The 14,019-nt window shown below is 44.7% G+C and overlaps 1 protein-coding gene across 7 annotated transcripts in view; it reads left to right on the top strand.

Moving 5' to 3' along the window:
- Nucleotides 1-14,019, top strand: part of LOC308620440 (synaptotagmin-9) — a 389,294-nt gene that overhangs the window by 308,030 nt on the left and 67,245 nt on the right. For all 7 annotated transcript variants that reach the window (XM_081239989.1, XM_081239994.1, XM_081239995.1 and 4 more), the window contains one exon: nt 11,064-11,156. In XM_081239989.1, the coding sequence (XP_081096115.1) occupies nt 11,064-11,156 (93 nt within the window). The remainder of the gene's footprint in view (nt 1-11,063; nt 11,157-14,019) is intronic.

Genomic DNA, 14,019 nt, shown 5'->3' with positions numbered 1-14,019 from the left:
ACCTTTACTTGGGTCCTGATCGCCATGGAAATGATGGCACCACTCACTCAGTGGCTTTTGGTCCTGTGAGTCATCACATCATCATGATGTAGTGGGAAATTACAATAGCAGGGAAGACTCATAGGCGTGACGGTCTGATTTTTTTAAAAAGTCTTTGCCACTCAGCCATAAAAAAAAGAGTGAATGCCATATGCACCAACATGGATGGTCCTAGAGATGATCATATTTAGTGAAGTAAGTCAGACAGAGAAAGACAGATACACGATGTTGCTTATATGTGGAATCTGTAATTATGCAAGTAGCCGTCATTCCTCTCCTTTCAAACCACAGCCTCTGGATGTTTAGCCGAAGGTCTTGAAATATCTCATCAGCAAAAAAATGCTTGCATTCATTCTGCTTGATTCCTTTGGTGATGGGTAACCTGAGCCATGTAATAGAAATTGTAGCTTCTACGATCTACTTCTTTTTTTATTTTTTTGGTATAGCCTTAGTGACTTTGACATCTCCCCTGTGCCTGGCAGCCATGGCTCTCTTGAGGTGGGCTTTCTGGATTTGATATGATCCCCTTGACTAGGCAGCCTGGAAACACTATGGCCGGAGCTGTCTCACTGGGGAGCTGACTGCCTTAGGCTTTTCCCACACTCCGTGCTCACATACCAAGTGACACCCCCACGCGACCTCTCCTCCACACCACTTGTTTGTTCTGGAACCAGCTCTTTCCCCGTGTTCAGTGAAGTGCCATGCTGACAGCAGGTCCCGTGGGACATTGCCTTCACCCAGCATCCCCGAGAGTGTACCAGAGCACACTTGGAGGGCATGCCCTTCCAGCAGAGGCCAGCCAGGCTGTGAAGGAGTCAGACTCCTGGGGATTCTGCACGGCCCCCATCCATGCCACCAAGCACCCCCTCCAGAATTCTGCAGAGACCTAATATGGCCATCCCTTTGCCAAGCTACAGTGGAAGGACCAGGCCAAGAGCGAGCAAGCATCGTGGAAGCTGAGCAGCCACTAGAGTCACAGGGTGATGGCTCTGAGGAGGCTGCTGGGGGTGGGGGCTGGTTGGTGGGGGCACAGCTCAGCTGGAAAGCGCATGTTTAACCTAAATTTGACCTGACTTTCAGATTGGAACAGAAATAAAAATGCAAGTGTTTATGATTAGTCATTATTAGCTATTGAAATTTTCACTGTGCTCATTATAAACTGTGGTCGTATAGATACAACTCCAAACGTGGGCATCTTTTCAGAGACGATGGAAAGTGAACAGGTTCGAAGCTGTCTGCACTGCAGGCATGATTCCAGGGCTCTTAGCTAACAATGGGTTCTGTGTTGTCCCTTAGGCACTTTTTTTCTTTCCAGCCTGAAAGTATTTTCGTTATTGTTCCTTTCGGTTGTTTGTTCAGATCTTTAGATACTTCATAGGTGTCCTAATCAGAAATGTTGCCCTTTTTTGTTCTTTTGCACAAAAAGAATGAGTTCATTAAAACTGTCAGTGCAAGGGAAGAGCTGTGTCTTAACTGCATTTCGGTCTTTTAGTTTAAACAAAGCCATTTAGGGCTTCCCTGGTGGCGCAGTGGTTGAGAGTCCGCCTGCCGATGCAGGGGACGCGGGTTCGTGCCCCGGTCCGGGAAGATCCCACATGCCACAGAGCGGCTGGGCCCGTGAGCCATGGCCACTGAGCCTGCGCGTCCGGAGCCTGTGCTCTGCAGCAGGAGAGGCCACAACAGTGAGAGGCCCGGGTACCGCAAAAACAAAACAAAACAAAACAAAGCCATTTAAATGAGTTCCGTGTTTCCACGATCATTCAAAAACTGTTTATATTACATAGAGGAAATATTAGAGCATCCTGCTCTAAAGAGCTTTCTGCACTTTTATTCCCACACGTCTTTGTTTTTAATGACCTAACTGATCATCTGTGTCACTCTGTGAGGTATGATCTCTGTTTAAAGGATGGGAAGCTTGAGATGAGGTGACCTACTTGAGCTTGTACATGGTTAGTGCAGCCTCACCTCTTAATCGTTCCCAGCTGTCTTTCTGCAAGACGGTCCTACCTTGTAGAGGCGGAGGCTGCAGGAATTCTGTACATGAATATGGAAGCCCCCAACAAAGTCCCCAGGGATCCCCTGCCTTGAAATCCAGCTGAGCAAAGGGTGGGAACAGGGAAGCTGCAGCTCTCAGACCTGGCATTTGTACAGCTATACAGGACATGTTAATTCTTTCAACATAGCTTCTTAAACAGTTGTTAGGTGTTTTTATGTTCTTATTGCCCTTCATTTATTCATTTCCCATCCACCCTTATATCTTTTAGCCCTACTTTAGCTTCTTGTTTATTTCTTGTTGTGTTTTAACCTATTTTTGTTTATTTCATCTCTCCCCCCCACACACGCAGTTGATGCCATGGGCCTGTTGCGTCTTGTATCATTCCCTGAATTAACCTTCTTGTTCTGCTTGGGAAATAACAATGGAGGCCAACAGGTGGTGGATAGAAAGTCATCCATTTCACACACAAAGGAGAATGGGTTCCTTTTTTATCCACATGCATACCACACAGACACACCCTGTGCCACAAAGTAGATCCCTATTAGCCCTTGATGATAATCTTGGTTTTAACTATAGTTGGCTCAGAACTGACAATTCTGTCTTAAAATTTACCAGTTCAAGCAAATCAAGCAGTGGTAGGTAGAATCCCTTTGTAATTCAGTACTATATCCAAATAGCAGGAATGCTTTCTTGTAAGTCTGTTTCCAGAGGAGTAAATTTCAATCAATTGACCGATCACCATTTGAGACAAATGCATTAGCCAGGACTTTTGGTTGCAAGTAACAGAAACTCGGTTTGAACCAGTGTAGGCCAAGAGGGGACCAACAGGAAGGGCAGGGATGTATCATTGCCTTTGGACAGCATGAACCAGGGGTGAGAATGCCACCAGTCTCTCTTTCTTGGCTTTTGTTTGTGTTTCCATGTGTGTTGGCTTTATAGCTTACTCCTGCTGCAAACCGACTTCCTCCACCTGGAAGAAGACATGTCCGCTGACAACCTTTGAACCTTGTAGCACAACTACTACCATTTTCTGTTCCCAAGTTTAAAAATGCAGAGGAAAGATTCCAACCATCTAAGCTTTGCATCAGGAGGTTGGAAGGGGTGAGAATATCTCTAAGGAGATGGCAGCCCTCACTCGTGCCACATAGTTATAGCAAAGGTAACAACCCCAGCCTGTTCCTTTCTCTTAGCAAGAGAGCAAGAGGGAAATTGACTAGTCTGATTTTTTTTTTTTATGCAACTAATGATAAGGGTTTTGCCGGTGTGTGTCTGGGGGAACCTTAAATATCCTCTGATAATCACATCCCTGATAAAAATGCAATGTCCCCCAAGATATGGAAAACCTATTTTATTTCTGAGTCTGCTAGCATTCAGCTCTTGGTGCATGAGGAACTTAACCAAGAGTAAACTCCTTATTCACCCGTGGAAGAGGTGGAGGCAGGACTCTGATTAGTCTAGTGTCTTTGTGTAGCCCCAAATGCCATTTGTATAGAGACTCTGTCCATACTGGAATCTTGGTGGTCAGGCCTATGCTTCCTGGACCCACACAGCCCTCTCTCCATCCTCCCGCTTCTCTCCTAATCACTGAGTCTGATTAACTATCATGGTCAACTCCATGACCCCCAACCATGGATCAGCCTGCACGGCTGCTACATCATCCTGAAGCCTCTGTCTTCCATTTAGAGATGGCTTAGAAGATAGCCCCACTGTAGGCTGTTGATAGCTGGAGCTGTATATTAAGCCTGCCCAGTCTCAGCATCAGTAGTATTTTGGGTCTTCTAGAAAGAGGGCCACAGTCTGTAAGAGTCAAGGTGCTGTGTTGTCTCTGTTCCAGAGGACTCTCAGCAACATCACTCGTAAGGCCTGGGGAAGATCTTTTTTTTTTTTTTAATTGAAGTATAGTTGATTTATAATGTTGTGTTAGTTTCTGTTGTATAGCAAAGTGATTCAGTTATATATAGACAGATAATCTTTTTCAGATTCTTTTCCATTATAGGTTATTACAAGATGTTGAACATAGTTCCTTGTGCTATACAGTAGGACCTTGTTTATCTATTTTATATACAGTACTGTGTATATGTTAATACCCAACTTTAAAAAAAATTATTTATTATTTTTGGCTGCTTTGGGTCTTCTTTGCTGCATGCTGGCTTTCTCTAGTTGTGGCGAGCGGGGGCTACTCTTTGTTGCTGTGTGCGAGCTTCTCATTGCGGTGGCTTCTCTTGTTGCGGAGCACAGGCTCTAGGCATGTGGGCTTCAGTAGTTGTGGCACATGGGCTCAGTAGTTGTGGCTCACAGGCTGTAGAGCAAGGCTCAGTAGTTGTGGCGTACGGGCTTAGTTGCTCCACATGTGGGATCTTCCCGGACCAGAGCTCGAACCCGAGTCCCCTGCATTGGCAGGCGGATTCTTAACCACTGCACCACCAGGGAAGTCCCCCAACTTCTAATTTATCCCTCCCCCACATCCCCTTTCCCCTTCTGTAACCATAAGTTTGTTTTCTATGTCTGTTTCTGTTTTGTAAATAAGTTCGTTTGTATCATATTTTAGATCCACATGTAAGTGACATCATATGATATTTGTCTTTCTCTGTCTGACTTACTTCACTTAGTATGATAATCTCTAGGTCCATCCATGTTGCTGCAAATGGCATTATTTCATTCTTCTTTTTAATAGCCGAGTAATATACCATTGTATATATATATACTACATCTTCTTTATCCATGGACCTTTAGGTTGTTTCCATGTCTTGGCTATTGTAAATAGTGCTTCTATGAACATTGGTGTGCATGTATATTCTTGAATCAGAGTTTTCTCTGGATATATGCCCAGGAGTGGGATTGCTGGATCATGTGGTAACTCTATTTTTAGTTTTTTTTTTTAAGTATTTTAAATTTTTTAATTTTTATTTATTTTTGGCTGCATTGGGTCTTCGTTGCTGCGTGCGGGCATTCTCTAGTTGAGGCGAGCAGAGGCTACTCTTCGTTGCGGTGTGTGGGCTTCTCATTGCTGTGGCTTCTCTTGTTGCAGAGCATGGGCTCTAGGCACGCGGACTTCTGTAGTTGTGGCTTGCCGGCTCTAGAGCGCAGGCTCAGTAGTTGTGGCACATGGACTTAGTTGCTCCACGGCATGTGGGATCTTCCCAGACCAGGGCTTGAACCCGTGTTCCCTGCATTGGCAGGCGGATTCTTAACCATTGCGCCACCAGGGAAGTCCCTATTTTTAGCTTTTTAAGGAAGCTCCATACTGTTTTCCATAGTGGCTGCAGCAATTTATATTCCCACCAACAGTGTAGGTGGGTTCCTTTTTCTCCACAGCCTCTCTAGCATTTATTATTTGTGGACTTTTTGCAGATGGTCATTCTGACCAGTGTGAGGTGGTACCTCATTGTAGTTTTGATTTGCATTTCTCTAATAGTTACGTTGAGCATCTGGGGAAGACCTTGATGTGACATTTCTGAGCTGTGTTTTATATTTGCCTCCAAGAGATCTGGGTTTTAGAAATTGGATTCCTTTGTTCAAGACTTTGCCCAGCCTCTTGAGGGTAAAATTTTGATAGAAGCAAAGGTGGTTTAACTTCAATAGTCTTGGCTAAAGTTTCTGAGTTACTGACAATATACACACAAAAAGAACTTCCTGTGCTGATTCAGTTCTATGATATAAGAGAGAGGGAGTATGTTTCACTGTGGCGTTCTTCAATAAGCGCCGCAAGAGGACGTGGAAATGTCAATCTGTAGTTGCCATTTCACCTCCATAGGGTAGGCAGATCCTTGGCCTTCACAATATCTCTTGGTCCCACGCAATATTATATCAGGTAACTAACGTGAATTATAGTTTCAGGAATAGCTTTGACGATGGAAAGTTTGGATAAGAAGATTCATTTTTCCCTCTGTCACATTTGTAGAAATAACCATCAAAACAGAAGAGAAAAATTTGATCAAATATATGTATATCACACCTTAGTACATCAGAAGTCCATTGTACAGGTCTAGCCTAGGGGCTAATATCATTAGTTGAGTAAAAATGACCTCTTTTTAATTTCTATTCATCAATGGGATGAGCATCCTTAACAGGGTAGAACAATATAGAACTCTCCTTTAGATCACTTGCCATCCCAGAGCGGGGAGGAATAGAAACTTAGCATGTAGCATCCTTCGGAATTCGGTGTGACTTTGTCCTCCTCGGTGGAACGCTGGCATGGTTCTCTCCATCTGACTTTATGCATGGAGAGCTGGGCAACTGCTCTATCACCAAGTTACCTAATAGAGAATATGGACAATACTTTTCAGAGACTCCCAAACCTGGAATCAACTTAGGGACCCAGTTGATGATCTCAGTATTGATCCAAGCCTTCTACTACAATTCCACTGTTAGAATTAAGGAAGCAGGTGTAGCCTCTGAGAAAGCAAGCTCTTCTGAAAGTCGGGCAAAACAGAGCTGTGTCCCGACTCTGTCTTTTTAAACATGTTTAAACATCAATAATTTTCATGACCTGGCCTTTTATGCCCTGATGATACAGCCATTTTATAATCCCAGGATGGTGCCAAAAAGTGACTGAACCTGTTGCCCAATTACTGGAATAAGGAGTATGCATTTATTCACTCAAAACTCAATTCCTCACCTTTGGCTAATAAATGTTGGCATTCAACAAGATGTTCTTCTTGGCCCTGTTCTCAGTTGCTTTCCAGTTTCTTCAAGCACAAGTGGTGGTTTATCCTGGTCTGTGCCCAGCTAAGGCTTGAGTGCAGTTTTCTTTTTTCTTTTTTTTCAAGAAGATGTTGGGGGTAGGAGTTTATTAATTTATTTTATTTATTTTTGCTGTGTTGGGTCTTCGTTTCTGTGCGAGGGCTTTCTCTAGTTGTGGCAAGCGGGGGCCACTCTTCATTGCCGTGCGCGGGCCTCTCACTATCGCCGCCTCTTGTTGTGGAGCACAGTCTCCAGACGCGCAGGCTCAGTAGTTGTGGCTCACGGGCCCAGTTGCTACGTGGCACGTGGGATCCTCCCAGACCAGGGCTCGAACCCGTGTCCCCTGCATTGGCAGGCAGATTCTCAACCACTGTGCCACCAGGGAAGCCCTTGAGTGCAGTTTTCTTGAGAGCTGTCCATCTTCTGTAGAATGTGAAAACACAGGACTCTGAACTTCACCAAAAGCAAGGGATAACAATGTGGCAGACTTCTTTCTGGGACATTGTTTCCATCTCACTGTTGTTTAATACCTTTCAAAAGCTCGCTAGAGAACAGCAGTGATCTTGGTCAACTGTATGAGAGGAAGATGTCCTGCTCCCCTAAAATGGTGATTTGGGTCGAGGGAGGGACTTTTCTGCCACAAGCAGCACTGCTACATGGACCAGTGTGACTGCTGGGAAAGGATGTGCCCCTCAAGTCTGTTAGGGGAGGAAAAAAATCACCAAGAACTGTTCTAGCTACTCAAACAGTGCTTCTAGATTTTAAAATATATTTTAATTACTCAAGTAAATAAACATATATATATATATATATATATATATATATATATATATATATATTGTGTGTGTGTGTGTGGTACGCGGGCCTCTCACTGCTGTGGCCTCTCCCGTTGAGGAGCACAGGCTCTGGACACGCAGACTCAGTGGCCATGGCTCACGGGCCCAGCCACTCTGTGCCATGTAGGATCTTCCCGGACCGGGGCATGAACCCATGTCCCCTGCATCGGCAGGCGGACTCTCAACCACTGCGCCACGAGGGAAACCCAAACATATTTTTATAAGAAGCTCAAATATTATAGTTAAAGCCCCTCTTGACCAAACCTCCCACTCCCAACTTTCCATAGCCCAGAAACTTCCCCAAATGAGAGCACTGTTAAGGGTTGTTCTATAGCCTTCCAGACACTGGATCTATTTACCTTCATATATATATCAATACTTGCAGAGCTGGATAGTACTGTTTTCTAGTATCACACCACATGATTCTTTGGATCTTGGTTGTTCTATAGCCTTCCAGACACTGGATCTATTTACCTTCATATATATATCAATACTTGCAGAGCTGGATAGTACTGTTTTCTAGTATCACACCACATGATTCTTTGGATCTTGCTGCTTTCACTATCCAATGTCTTGTATTTCTATCCTGGTTCATAAAAATCTGTCTCATGTAAAAATGCTACAAATTGTCCATAATATGGGTGAACCACAGTTTATTTATCCACTCCTCTATTAATGGATATTTAGGTTCAGACAGCATTTTTACACCTTATTTTAAGTGAACTTTCATCCAATCACAATGTATAAAACAAAATTTATACTGATTTGTTTGTTCCTCAAGCTGTAACAGAGAGCTTACTGGTTTCGTACATGGTAACTTGGGCAAATAATCCATTTGTGCCTTGTTCATATACTTTGTGTCTCAGTTCCTTTAAGTGTAAAATTAGAATAAAAATAGTACCCATCTAGCAGAGCTGTGGGAAGGATTAAGTGAATTAATATACGTAAAGTGCTCTCAACAGTGCTTGGCACATGGTGAGCGCTGCCTAAGTGCCCACTATGTGTCTAGAGCACGGTACTGGGGCCACATTGTATTGGTCTCCATAGAATTGCTTTGGTTTTTGGCCCACATTATCCACTAACCTTTGACCTATTTTGAGAACATCACAGGAAAGCAGTGAGTTCTGCTGGGCTCTGTTTACTGTGAGGATATCATCATCAGTGTTGTTTATCCCACTACACAAAGTCTCTGGAAAAAAGGATGGTTCTCCCTTCCTTAGGAAGAGCTGTGCTTCTCCTAGGCAGTCAGCTTGACTTTGTCATACTGATCTGTGCATCTTTTAACTCAGTTGTGCTTCCCTTTTTCCATTGGCTGCTAGAGTAGATTCCGTTTTTATTTTTTTAATCTACTTCTAGCACGTGTTATAGACTCTATGGCACTCATTTTGTGTATTAACTGAACTTACGATATCAACTTCCTTCCTTCCTCTTTTTTTTTTTTTTTTTGTCAACTAGCTGCCTCTCTGGGTGATTGTGTGGGTAGGTCTTTTATCGTACGAACACACTGCACTCCATTTGACTGAGGCCCAGGTGGCGTGGTAGCTGGCTGGAGTCTTGTGGAAGGAGCCTTCCCTTCATCTCCTGCTGGAGAAGTGCCAGCTGCCAGTGGTGGGTGGCCCTATGCATGTGCTAACTTTGGCACTGGCACTGGATTTACACAGCTTCACTTGGGTGCCTGGGTCCTTTCTGTTCTCAGTCTCTCTCCTCTGAAAGTCACCATCATGTGAGTTCTTGGACAGAGAAGCAATTGACCTGCTGCTTAAGAACTATTTTCCTTTCTTTTCTTGTTAGGTTCTGAGAAATGTAGGTTATAATTATATCTTTGGATACTAGTCAGTGTTTGACCATGTGATGACTGGAATATTAATTAATGGAACAATAATAAACTGCCATCAACACAAAGAAGCCATTAGTGATTGCTAAGGCCCTTTGTTTATGGTATGAAAGAGCTTCCATAACACTGAACAAGATGCAGACTGGAGAAGGGCTAGAGGAAAAGGCAGTGGAATGGCAGGGGTGCCCTGTCCGTCTGGCCTGTGCCTGGCACAGCTGCCCTGGGAAATGGCCCCTGGGCTCACCCTCCCGCTGCACCTTCGACAAACAGCCAGTGCTTCTCTCACAGGTGACACTCCAGGGCTTGAATGAAGATTTCTTGCTCCCTATTTCTTTTTAGAACCAGGCCTGGCTCTGCCACCTGCCCTCACCTAGGCAGTGCTCTGGGGAAGGGATGGGGCAAGGGAAGGCAGGCGGTATCTCTTCCTAATGGGGCGGGTGGGGTGTGGTTGGAAAGCCCATTCTGAAGGTTGGAATGTGGCTAAATGGGCTCAGGAGAAGGGGACCACCTCTGGGCCCCTGTGCGTGGTCTCCTCTCTGACATTCTCCTTTGTACAATCGTGGCTTTCCTGTGGGATGTAGGATACCCGCCTTACGAACATTGGAGCATTGACTCCTCTGGACCAGCCCAGGTGACAAGGAGTGTCATTTCCCCGTTTAGCAATAAGATCTGCTTTTTCAGACCGCTGAGCCCCTGGATGGCCTACTGTGCGCCTCTGGTTTGGGCCCTTAAATTCCTCGTGGAAGAAGGGCATAGTCGTAGCACTGGGCCAGTTCAGTTCCATTAGCAACTACCTCCCTCCTCCCTGCCTACAACCAGGGCAGACACACCCAGGAAGTGACTGCAGCCCCTGTCTCTAGCTCAGGGCATTTTATAAGCTTTGCCTCTCGACTGCCATCGCAAATCTCCCTTTCCGCTGTTTTCCATGGTTTCCGGCTACTTGGTATTTCCTGTGTTTTCCCTCTGCTTGGCCCTTGAGATTCCTCTGGCTGTCATTTGGGTTCTTCTCAAGACGTTTCATCTTAACTTACTCCTCTCAGCTCTAACACTGCAGCAACTCCACGTGCCACCCTGGTTGCCAGAGCCCTTATTGAGGGGTGCGATTGGCCACTTCTGAAAGGGCTGTGCGAGTAGATGAAGGGCCTTCCGTTTGGCATCCCTCATCCTCCAGGCTCTCTGCGATGTTCAGGATGGGCCTCCACACCGTGAGGTGTGCCTCGGCTCTGGAGAACTCTGGCGTGAGAGTCAGGAGACAAGATCTGTGCAGGAGTTGTTCCCGTATAGTTCCTCAGTGAATGGTACCAGCTCCCTGGTCTCAAAGAGTAGACCCTTATTGCTATTGGTGCTGCTGGACGGCTGTGCCTCCAGCTAAACCAGATCCAACACGCCCAGTCACGTCAAGCACCGCAGGGTCTGGAGTTCCACCAAGGCCTTTCTAGCCAAAGGTGAGGTCACCCAGGGGGTGGTTTTTGCCAACTTTCATGGCACGCCTGTCAGTGGCATCTGATCTGGTCCTCCTTGTAGTAGTTTTGAAATCCTGTGGTTTCCTGTTCAGGTGGGTGGTTTTGCATAGGTAATGAACGAAACTGTCCTCACCAATTGCATACGTCATTTGGAAGTTGGTAAGATGTTTTTCCAGCCTTTTAAGTGTGTGTTTTTTTCCTCTTCCCTTTAGTCCCAGGTAAATCACCACAGTGCTGCTAGTAATGAAACGTACCAGGAACGCTTAGCACGTCTAGAAGGAGATAAGGAGTCCCTCATATTACAGGTGGGTCCTTTTTGGTGGGAACCAGCTTATTCTGTTACCTCCAACTCTGTAGCTGCCTTAAGTAGGAGGGAAGTCCAAAGGGTTTTCTCTGTTGGATGTCTCCTGCTCCCAAAGTGTATGTTTTTCAAAAGACTTTTCCTGAAACAAAGGCGAAAGTAACTGGGGGCACAATTTAACTCTGGCCTTGGCTTTTGGGGGCTGTGAATGGATTCAGTTATTTATCATGGACTACAAGAGTACCTGCATCTATACACTGGAAGCTCTGTGGCCAGGCTGATTAATGGGGCCCTGTCTTCCAGAAGTCTTGCAAAGATGTGTCCTCATGTCACTAATAAAGCAAAGCCTCTTAAAAAGCCCCAGGGTGGATGCTAACAGGATCAGGCCCAGTTCATCCGGAGTTGGACCTAGACTGACCACTTTGAGCTGTTAACATGGGTTAATAAGCCTTTAATGACTCTCTTACTTTGAAGAAAGGAACTACAAAACTTTTCAGGGACAAAGAGTCAAAGACGTAGTTTCAGGTCTGAAAACTTGCATTGCATTCTGAAAAGTTGATCTTTCTCATGGGACACTTTTTGCTGAGGTAGGAGCTCTTTGCTGTGTTAGTTCTCAAACACATGAATCAAGCCTTAAGGTCTGGTATGCCTCAGACACTGTGATTGACAATTTAGAGAATAATAAGACTAATATCCTAATCCCAGCTCCTTAAAAAGCTTGAAGGGTGGTGATTAAGACTGGTAAGTGGGATGGAAGCGAGGGGGCAGGTAGGGTTCTGGGACCCTCCCTAGACTATGGGCCTTAGCTTAGAGCACTAGAGTTAGCACTAGAGTTAAGAGGCTGCAGTATGTTTGGCTTTTTTCCTTCCGTTTTACCTTATTTCTTTTATTTCACTTCATTTTATGAATGTAGGTATAATATCTGATTATTTTAGAAACTTTGGAAAGTCAAAAAGAATTTAACATGTTGGCCCTTTCTTCCAGTCCTTTTTTTTCGTGTCCTGCCCCTATTTAAAAAAATTAAGCTCAGACCAAATATACAATTACACAATTTTGCATCCTAGGTTTTTTTTTTCTTCACTTCATTGATTTGTTCATTAAAAACTATTTGCATGCCCACAACTCAGTGGATACTGGTTTTAGGTGCTGGGGTTGTAGCAGTGAAGAAAATAGACAAAGTCCCTGTTCTCAAGCTTCCATTCGTGTGTGTGTGTGCGCACGTACATGGACGATAAACAAACCAATTCACAAAACGTTTCCAGTGATGACAAATGCTATGGAAAAAAATAAAGCAGGATAAGACTGTGTGGTCAGGGAAGACCTCCCCGTTAGGAGGAGACTTAAGGAGCTGGGGAGGGAGCCCCACAGAGACTGGGAGAAGCACATGCCAGGCAGAGGAAATGGTTGGTCCCGTGAGCACCCTGAGGTAGGCGTGTACTTGGTGTGTGGGAAGAACAGGAAGGGGCTGTGTGGTTGGAGCTGGTGACCCTGAGAAGCCTGGGAACTGCCTACTGAGAGGTAGCAGGGGCCAGATTATATAACACGTTAGAGTGCAGACATCTTGAGGGATGTGTAATTTGAACCCCCATCCCAATGACACAACTGATGGAAGAGCGTCCAGTTTAGAATTTTGCCACAAACAGTATCAAGTTATAAACTAATGAACCCGGAACCTTCATGGCTGAAATGAGACATTTCTATTTAGAGGGTTACAATTTAATAAAGAATTCCTGTGTGATAGTATCTCTGATATTTTAAAAATTCCAAATTCTTGAATAATCCTTAATGAAATAATTGTAGCACAACTGGGGAGCTAGCTGCTTATCAGAAAAGTCAGAAGTGGATCCTAGTGGTTTCTGTCCCTCCAGGAGCTTGTGGACAGACTCTCAGAGTTGCTCCTGCGTGCTCACTGCTGTCTCTAGAGGCTCCACGGAGCAGGTTAGACAGATCCTCAGCATGGGGGAGCCGCTTGCTTGATTAATTCACAAGACAGCTCAGCCAGACCGAATTCATTGGAGCCTTTGGCCCAGAATGTTCTCCTGGGTTTACTTGTGGAAGAACAAGGGAAATCACACAGGGCAAAATACTGTTTTCAGGATTAAACAACAAATAAAACCAAAATCTTGTATTTCTTCATTAGAATGCGAACTTCTTAAATGCAAGGATTTTCATCTTTTTCTTTTTCCCCCACTTCTGTATCCCCTCGGTTTTTAAAATTATGCCTAGCGTGTGGTAGGGGCTCAGAAAATATTTGTTTTTCTTGAATAAAGGTCACATTTAGAACCTTTATACATTTTCTCCCAATTTTCTACACCTCTACATTCATAACCTAGACAGAGTATTCATGTGTTTATAAGGACCCCACAACCTGGTGTATCTCGAGTCTCATGAGCAGCTGGGCTATAAGCTATAGAATGCCGGAGACCACACGTTATTCGTCTGGGTACCTATTCCGCTGGGTATCGCCAGCGCATGGCCCCAAGGCGTGGTGCAGACTCTCTCTAAGTGTTAATCATCCCAGTAAGATTAACCATAACACATCCTGGACAGAAACTCTGGAACCCAGGGAGCAAAGGCCACCCCTGGCATCCTGCTCTTTTGAAATTAGAGTTAGTAGTTGAAAAGGCCAGGACGGCTGATCGTGTCAGCCAGCGAGGATGAGGCGCCCAGTTTTGGATTATAATTGAGATGTTAGCCTGCCATGCGTCAGCTCCAGGAGTATGTTTCAGTAATTCATTAATCACTTAGGAACATAAAAAATGGAAAGCTTAAAGCAGCCATATTCATTCAGATTAGTGCCTCTGTAAAAGGGAGCTTTATAATTCATAACTTTATTAAAGCATGCATAAGTGAATTCACATTAACTC

The sequence above is a fragment of the Mesoplodon bidens genome, assembly GCF_964165515.1.
Source record: "Mesoplodon bidens genome assembly, chromosome: 7".
Taxonomy (NCBI): Eukaryota; Metazoa; Chordata; class Mammalia; order Artiodactyla; family Ziphiidae; genus Mesoplodon; species Mesoplodon bidens.
This window is presented reverse-complemented; position numbering and strand designations above follow the sequence as displayed.